This window comes from Lolium rigidum, chromosome 7, assembly GCF_022539505.1.
Source record: "Lolium rigidum isolate FL_2022 chromosome 7, APGP_CSIRO_Lrig_0.1, whole genome shotgun sequence".
Taxonomy (NCBI): Eukaryota; Viridiplantae; Streptophyta; class Magnoliopsida; order Poales; family Poaceae; genus Lolium; species Lolium rigidum.
In genome coordinates, this window is record NC_061514.1 from 288,248,384 (window position 1) to 288,257,071 (window position 8,688).

Below are 8,688 nucleotides of genomic sequence, written 5' to 3' on the forward strand. Positions count from 1 at the left end.
AAACTGTTTCTTCAGAGAAAGAAATGATCTTTATCATTGCAGATAAAAAAGGAAAGGGCTTTGCCGTTTTCTTGGAACTCTAAATGGTCTTCTCCTGACAGAGATGCTGGAGTAGTAGTATTGTACTGCCAGCTGCGTGCAGATTACTGCACATACGCACTTTCTTCCTTTGATCCCTTCCTGACTGTCTCCCGCATATAAACAAGCGGCAGAATAGCACGGGAGGTTGCGCGATTCACAAAGATTCCGGCATCGACCGGTGCCAATTCCAATCCTCCTTCTTGAAGAAATCCGGCGCGATCTCTTCTGACAGGCTGCCGTGATCGGAGCCTGGAGCCGAGCGGCGCGCTCGCCGGAGACCGCCGTTTCCTGGCGGATTCTGAAGGGAAATCGGATCGCGGGCGACGAGACGAGAAAGCAAGGCGATGTCGTTCAGGGGCATGCTCCGGGAGATGAAGGGCGAGGTGGGCGCCATCTCCCGGCGCGGCCTGCTCCGGTCCAGGACGCCGTCGGTCCGGCGAGTGGCGGCGGTGGCGCCGGAGGAGGCGGCGCGGCAGGGCTGCTGCTGGGCGGAGCTGCCGCCGGAGCTCCTGCGGGAGGTGCTGGCGAGGGTTGAGGAGGCGGAGCCGCGGTGGCCGCGCCGCCGGGACGTGGTGGCGTGCGCCGGGGTCTGCCGGACCTGGAGGGGCGTCGTGAAGGAGATCGTGCGCGTCCCGGAGGAGTCAGGGAAGCTCACCTTCCCCATCTCTGTCAAGCAGGTAGCAGCTCCTGGCCATTTCTTTATCGAAAAAAAAAACTGCTGCCCATTCTGAATCTCTCTCTTGCTCTGATAGCTGGTCACCATTTACATACTGATAGTTCCGCAATTCGTCATGGCAGCCTAGTGTTCAAATCTAACTCGTTTCCCCCTAGGCTGCCATTATCTTGTCTAGTAATCCAGGAGTAATTTTTGTGTGCCGCCAGCGTATGGTTTTGTTTGTGAATTAGATTGATGGAATGTGTGGCGACAGTGTAAGTTTTGTACTCTCAATTTCTTCTCGTGGAAATCGGGGACAAAATCCCTTTCAGTGTGTTTGGTTGCACTGAATTAGGTATGGAATTGGCTATTTGAAATTCGGGTACTCAATTCTGCTGTTTGGTTAGTCATAGAATTTACGCCCGGAAACAACCCTCAATTCCAAGCAGTTCATCCTTCCCCACCTGCGAGCCTCCTCTTCTTCCCCCTATCCCCTACTCGGCAGAAATCATGGCCTCCGCAGCTGGCCACTTCTGCCTTCCGTCGCGCACGCCACCGCTTCATTGGTTAGCCATGCCGTTCGCTGGGCTCCCAAGCCGCGCATGGCGGGCAGGAGGAGAACAGGATCATCTGGATCGGCAAGCGACACCGGCAGATCCAAGTTCTTTCTAGATAGGGACTAGGACGATCCGCGGTGGACAAGGAGCTGTTAAATTTCCTGTCTTGGTCTGCCTCAGTATTCACGGCAAGGTTTGCAGCTGCAAGTTGCATCTGATCTTGTGATAGCTGCACATACGATCTGCTATTTTGGCTGGTGGATTGGTTCATGTGCTAGTATCAGCGACAAATCGATCTGATTGATTTTTGTCTACGATTGATATAGCCACATCTCATTGGTTCATGTGCTATTGTTCCTACAGGTACACAAGTTTATATTGTCCAAATTGACAAAACCATCTAATTTCGTGGTTTTTACATCCAAACAGAAATTAGAATTGGTACCATCTTTTGATTCCAGAATCAGATTCCCTGTACATCCAAACAATAGAATTCGAATTTGAAACAATTTCCTTTCCATCTTGGATTTGGAATTTTTTATCTAATTCAATTCCAAACTCAATTTAGTGCATCCAAACACAGCATTTGATTATAAAAGAAGGTGCCCGTCCGTGTGGAAATAGTTATAATGGGTACATATTTACTTGGTCTTAACTTTTTCATTTTGGAATAGATTAAGTCAGGGGGGCATGCCCCCCCCCCCCCTCCCCCACAACCACACACACACCACCACCACCTTCACGACTGCTCGTGGATCACAGTCGCGGATGGCATAATCTCCTCCTCCGGTCCTTTCGGCCATAACGGTCGCCATATATGGTCAAGAGAGTGAAGCGCAAGTGGCAGGTGGTGGAAACTGTCACCAATGAAGCTATAACTGTGCAAAGAATTCAGTGGCACCGGCCTAGAAAGTGCAACGTTGATACTTATATTGCTGTGCAACCATCAATTGAGTTATCATGACTTCATTTTATAATCCAAATATATGAATATGGAGACACAAGATCGTGAATCATATTACGTACCGGAGAACAGGAGAAATGTCAAAGAAAACAGGTTCAAGCTTCTTTAGAAGTAGAAGAGACGGCTAGTTCTCCAACACGAGCACGTCGGAGTGGATAACTGGCGACATGTACGCTAATATGTGGTTGCTAAAGAAGGGGTCGTCGGACTCGGGAACATAATCAAGCTTTCCCCAGTTGAGGAGCTCCATCAAGAAGGAGCCATCGTGACCATCATCTCCATGAAGCGTGGCCAGGTCCTTGCCGTACGAAGTCTACAGTTGGTCTTCTACCTCCTCGACGGCAGCAATCTAATCCTGCAGGAAACCGCTTTGTTTTAGAAGGTGCCCGCCCGGGCGCTTGTGCTTATCCATGGTCGTCATGGTGGAACGCACAGGCCAGGGAGGGCCACGCCCCCCCCCCCCCCACACACACACACACCTTAGCTAGAAGTGTTATTGTACAGGTTTTGCATGAAAGTTCCACCGCCAAATGTAAATATGTAGGTTCCTATCATTTTATGACAATGATATGTGATTTAAGCTCTATAAATATATAACTTTTGTTGGTAGATATTAGTTCTTTGTACTTACTTATACCTCTCTAACATGTAGCCTGGCCTAAGGGATGCTCCTATGAAATGTTTCATTCGGAGGAACCGGACTACTCAGACATATTACCTGTACATTGGGCTGACTGAAGGTATGTTTTCTGAGATAAAGTGTATGTAGTCTTAGTCTGTATGTGTTTATTTTATATGAACAATGCTCTTTTTCAGCACTTACTGATGACGGGAAGTTCCTACTCGCTGCACACAAAGTCCATAGGCCTACATGTACCGAATATCTGATTTCACTTGACCGGAGTGATACGTCAAGGGGGAGTTATGGCAAGTTAAGGTGATCCTTTGACATTAATACCTGGAAGTTATGACTTGGCCCAGTTTGAGCCAAACAAATATGATCAAAACCAAATGCTAAAACAGAGAAACTGATTCAATATTTCATTCTTCACCCAACAGATCAAACTTTTTGAGAACGAAATTTACTGTCTATGATGCACATCCATCTCATGCTGGAGCTATGGTTTCAAAGAGATGGTCTGCTGGGAACTATCGAGTTTCCCACGTTCATTACGAATTGAACGTTTTGGGATCTAGGTATGTCATCTAATGTGGTAACACATCCATTTTATAAATTTCATTCTCACACACTCCTCTACGTTTTGTCAAAAAAATACCAGTATTTACAGGACCATGCTATTAGCAACCAAAATGTCGAGAAACCCATTGCTAATTCAAATACTAATAACAATCTTACTGTCCATAAATTTGAAAGGAATATGATAGTTTCTAAAAATTAGCAGATCCATACCATAGCTGAATAATGGCATTTTCATGATTTCCTTAGTGGACTGCTCTAGTGTGAGTTTTATATGAAGAAAAAAATGATATACATCACGTTGGTAATTCAGGTTTAAATTTTATTGTCATGTCTTGGTAGTTGGTAAGCAAAGCTATGTATGTGTTCATGAATAATGCATCAGAAAACATTTTTATCATTAAAGAAACATCATTAACTATGATGTGGCACATTCGTTTGCTGTAGGGGCCCAAGAAGGATGCGATGTGTTATGGATTCCATCCCTGCATCAGCAATTGAACAAGGCGGAACAGCTCCAACGCAGACTGGATTTCCTTTCAGTAACGACAACTCTTCTGCATCAATCCCATTCTTCAAGTCTAAATCATCTCGAATGGACAGTTTCACCGCTCCATTATCCACTCAAGATCAAGAGGAACGTCAGTTAGTGCTGAAGAACAAGTCTCCCAGGTGGCATGAACATCTGCAGTGTTGGTGCCTCAACTTCCATGGACGGGTGACAGTTGCATCAGTGAAAAACTTTCAGCTGGTGGCTACTGATGAGAGTGCTCCAACTAACCAGGAGCATGACGACACCACCCTCCAATTTGGTAAGATAGGGAAGGACCTGTTCACCATGGACTACCGTTACCCGCTATCGGCGTTTCAGGCATTTGCAATCTGCCTGAGCAGCTTCGACACCAAATTAGCATGCGAATGAGACAGAGGTGCTAATCTAAGGTTCCTTTTTTTTAGTCTTCAGTCATGCCAATTTGATGATGATGAATCATATATTAATGGTGCATCTGGATGTTGCTTGCACTGTATCAACTTGCTTCGAACTTCTGGAGATCTTCGGACATAAGAAAAGTTAGCTTCAATCAAGCATTTCTGCTGACTGTTAGGATATCTAACCACCAGATTGGTGTTACCTACCTACCGAATACAAGATATTAAACCTGACTTGGAAGTAACATTATAACTGCAGTTGTCGATCAACCAGTAGGCTGTTGAAGCAAGTAACTGGAATAAACCAGAAGTCCATTCTAGGCACCGAGTTACCAAGAGTAGGTAATTGGAAAGTGTTAAATAACATCATAATGTAAATAGAAATCTGCGTGTGGCTTGCAATTCCTCTGTTTTTTTCTTGTTGCCAATTAGTCCCATTCTTTACCCCGGTTGTATGTATTTTGGAAATTGCCGTTATTCACATTGGAAGAGAGACCATGCTTTAGACACAATTTCTATCTTGCTTGCTGTATATTAAAGATTATGTTATTATGTGTTTTCTGTTTGTGGTTTCCGTGACTGTCATTGAGTTCTTGGTAAAGAACGAATTTCTAACGTTTATGACCTTCTGGAATAAAGTTTTGGCAGTAAATGTTGGATAATTTTATCAGGCATGGGATGCGATTCAGTTCACTGTAAATCCAGTGACGGCAATTGCTTACTTAATTGAGCTGGAGTTGCAGCAGAACTGGGCACTGAGTTGACAAAATTGCATTAGCAGTACTAATATAGTCTCATTTCTTATGGAGACAGGGGTCTTGTACTGGGCCAATATAATCATCATAATTTCGTGATACAGCCTCCAAATTATAAAATTCATGTACAGTTGAACTCTGATCCACTAATAATTAATTGGATCATCTCACTTCTCATCTCATCTCAGCTAATCAAGGACTACCAGTAGAGAAATCTAGCAGTGGTCCAAGGAGATGGATTGAGAGTGCACACGTACGCATGATCAGTAAGGGTATTCGTCAATTCAAATCAAGTGTCAAACTGCTTGTGCGTCCCAGGCCTTGGCGCTGCCGGAGACGGCGGCGGCCATCTGGCGCTCCTCGTCGTCCTCGTCCCACTCGCCGCAGACGACGCTGCGCACGAACTCGGTGAACTGCGGCCAGTGCTCCGGCGAGAAGAACTGCGCCCCCATCCGCTGGTACGTGAAGTGCGACGGCCGCATCCGCTCCGTGGTGAGGATGTTGCTCCTGATCCTGGAGAAGCTGCTGGTGTGCGTCATCACCAGCGACGCGTTCTCGCCGGCGATCCGTGCGCCGTGCCGCCGGCACGCGTTCTTGATCTGCACCAGCAGCTGGTCCGGGCTGGACCCCGTGCTCCGGTGCTGCTTGTTCATGCACACGTCCATGCCGGGCACCACCATGGTGCAGCCGTGGCTGGCGAACACCTTGGCCACGGGGCTGTACCCGTTCTTCTTGTTGCTCTTGTAGAACCCCGCCACCGCCTCCGCCGGCCGCGACTTGGCGCCGTGAAACCAGTGCATGAACGGCACCTTGGCCGACAGCTCCACGGGCTTGTTGCCGAAGACGCGGCTGGCCATGCCCAGCACGCGGTCGCCGTGGCTGAGCAGCTTCCCGGCGTACCAGGAGAGGAAGAAGTCGCCGTAGGGGCTCTGCCACGACCCGCCCTGGTCCCGGAAGAAGTCGCACGAGTCCGGCGACTCGTGGTACCGCGGCGTGTCGTGCGGGCCGGAGAGCCCCCACAGCGGCTGGCCGAACGCCTCCGCGTGCTGCCTCAGCTGGGCCAGCATGTACTTGTCGTAGCACTGGAACTCGCCCACGCCGATGAACTTGGTCGCGTCGCTCCCCGGAGGATACGACGGGTACCGGAGCTCGCCGTTCGGCCCCAGCCCCACAGTCACGTCCTGATTAGATTAGCGATCAAGGTCGATCATATCGTAGTTTAATTTTTTTTAAATGGAGAAATGGAATATGACGATGGCACATTGGTGAATTACGTACGGTGATGGTGGATTCGAAGAGGTCCTCGAAGGCGTTGGCGAAGCTGCGGAAGAAGGCCTCGTAGCGCTGGAGCGGGGACAAGCCGGCGAGCACGGGGAGCTCGTCGACAGCGAAGGAGAGGCAGTCCTCGTGGCGGTCACCGTTGCGGTCGGTGAAGAGGATGTCCCGGTCGGTGGCGGCGGCGGAGCCCACCCAGGCCGGGAGCTTCGGGACGTTGCCGCCGGGTGAGCCGTGGATGCGGAGGGAGACGCGGAGGCTGAGGCCCTCGGCGCGGGCCATGTCGGCCACGGCACGGTACCCGGCCCACGAGAACCGGTCCGGCGACTCCGGCTGCACCACGGACCAGAACACCTGCAGCTCCACGCCGTCGGCGCCGAGGAGCTTGACGGCGCGTATCCCGGCCTCGATGCCCCTGGCGCTGTTCACCGCCGAGCCGTCCGTTACCGAGTTGATCGGCAGGCCCACGAAGAGCCGCACCGTGCCGACGTCCTCCACCTGGCATGGTGCGTGTTTGAACTGTCAGATTCGCGCCTTAATTGAAGCTAATTATTGTAGTACGATTTTCGCTGCGTAATTAAGTACATACGCCGCGGGAGTTCTTGCTGCCGGCGCCGGCGGCCTGGCCGAAGAAGCGGCCGAGCCCGGCCACGCTCAGGACGTCCCTCGGGCTGCCGCTGCGCTGCGCACGCCCGAACTCCACCCTGCCCGGCGCCGCGTGTCCGGCCCCCCGCAGGCGCCTCTTGGAGGGCGACGCCGTGGTGGCGTGCTGTGTTAGCAGGGCCTCCATGGCCTTTTCTTGAGCCTGGTAGCGAATGAGAAGAAGAGTCTCAAGATCGGGGACGTGATTGGGCGGCCCGCTTTGCTTCGGCGTTTGGAGCTTAGCATCCGTGGGTTGCTTCCGGCGTGGTAGTATTTATAGGAGGATTGCTGGCGGGAACGGGCAAAGGAGCGAAACGCGCGGAGGGGCGAACAAGGTGGGGGGGCATGGAAGACCCAACTTCAGAAAATTTAGGGAATTTGGTTTTACTATTATTAGTCAGTGCCCCTAATCCATAACACCCACCTTCTACAAAATTTGAAAGAAGAATGTACAAATAATTATGGGATTTCATATATTCACTAAGAAAGATGTAATTACCTGTTCCGATAAATGGATTTGGCGATGCACAATGATTTCAATCGCGAAACACGTGCACTACCAACACAACAATGAAAAAAATCCCCCTCACTCCAGCTGGCGGCCACCCCATCGTCCACACTCTCTGTCGCCGTCACCGACAAAGGTTCGTCCTTCCCCGCGTCATGGAGGGCGGGTCAGGGCCTTCCCCCTCCCTAGTGGCGGTGCACCTCGGGCGGTTCTAGTCCGGCGTTGTCGTCCCGCGCCGGCATGGCCCAACTATGGGCGGCTACGCCCTGGTCTAGGCGCCCCGGCCCAGATGAGCTCTACAACGGCGGGGCTCCCTGGTGGTGGAGGCGATGACTTGGCGGGATTCTAGGATGACGGCACTGCTGCCAGCCTATTGTAGCAGGGCAGCCAGAGCTTCACGGGCACATTTGGGCCCGACTAGGCTTAACGGGGCCTGGTGTGCTCCCGTCGCTTTGTCCGATCAGTGACTGCCCACCAGCGGTGGAGGTGGGTTCATCTCGCATGGTTGCGAGGTTGTTGTTCCTCACCTGATGATGTCGTGTGCCTTTGTTGTTCAGGCCACATGCCAACGCCTCAAAGCGACTGATGATGAAGACTACAAGATCGTGTTTGCATATGCTGGTGGGTGGCGAAGATGGGTGGTGGTGCTCCCTTGTACCAGGTTTTTTGTGTGGACGTGGGCAGGAGAAATCCGTGTCAGCTTGTTTGGCCCTGACTTGGTGCCGCCTTCCAGTGGAATCATTCCTTCCTGGAGGGTGTCATGGGAGTCCCCTATCCATTGTACTCTACATATCGGGGGAAACCCTAGGACCGCTTAAGTCCAGGCAGCAACGCCATGTTTACGGTGTTTCCCTTCTTGATGGTGATGCTTAGTACGGGGCGCTTCTGAGTGCTTGGAGTGTGGTGGGCCAAATACGGAGGGTGCATTGGTTGCGGGGCATCATTGTTTTGTCGCTTCGCCATTGCCTTCATTTCCTTTTTCTTTTGGGCATGTTTCTGTTGTTGTGCCAACATTTCTTTTGTTTCAAACTCGTGTATCGGTGTGGTTGCTATATTAATATAGCGGGACGAAAGACTGTTTCAAGGAATTATTTCAGTCACCTTTCTTTTTCTAACCGCTATT

General features: G+C 50.6%; 2 protein-coding genes across 2 annotated transcripts; one reads left to right on the forward strand and one right to left on the reverse strand.

The window, feature by feature from the left end:
* Nucleotides 1-425: 425 nt before the first annotated feature.
* LOC124670339 (tubby-like F-box protein 11) lies at nt 426-4,950 on the forward strand. The gene is made up of 5 exons (XM_047206851.1): nt 426-758; nt 2,910-2,997; nt 3,074-3,194; nt 3,317-3,454; nt 3,903-4,950. The coding sequence occupies exons 1-5, from the start codon at nt 426-428 to the stop codon at nt 4,375-4,377; spliced, it is 1,155 nt and encodes a 384-aa protein (XP_047062807.1). The 3' UTR covers nt 4,378-4,950.
* Nucleotides 4,951-5,436: 486 nt separating this feature from the next.
* On the reverse strand, nt 5,437-7,205 carry LOC124670338 (inactive beta-amylase 9-like). The gene is made up of 3 exons (XM_047206850.1): nt 7,005-7,205; nt 6,419-6,913; nt 5,437-6,321 (listed from the first exon to the last, which is right to left on the reverse strand). Exons 1-3 carry the CDS (start codon nt 7,203-7,205, stop codon nt 5,437-5,439), a joined length of 1,581 nt encoding a protein of 526 aa, XP_047062806.1.
* Between the last annotated feature and the right edge of the window lie 1,483 nt (nt 7,206-8,688).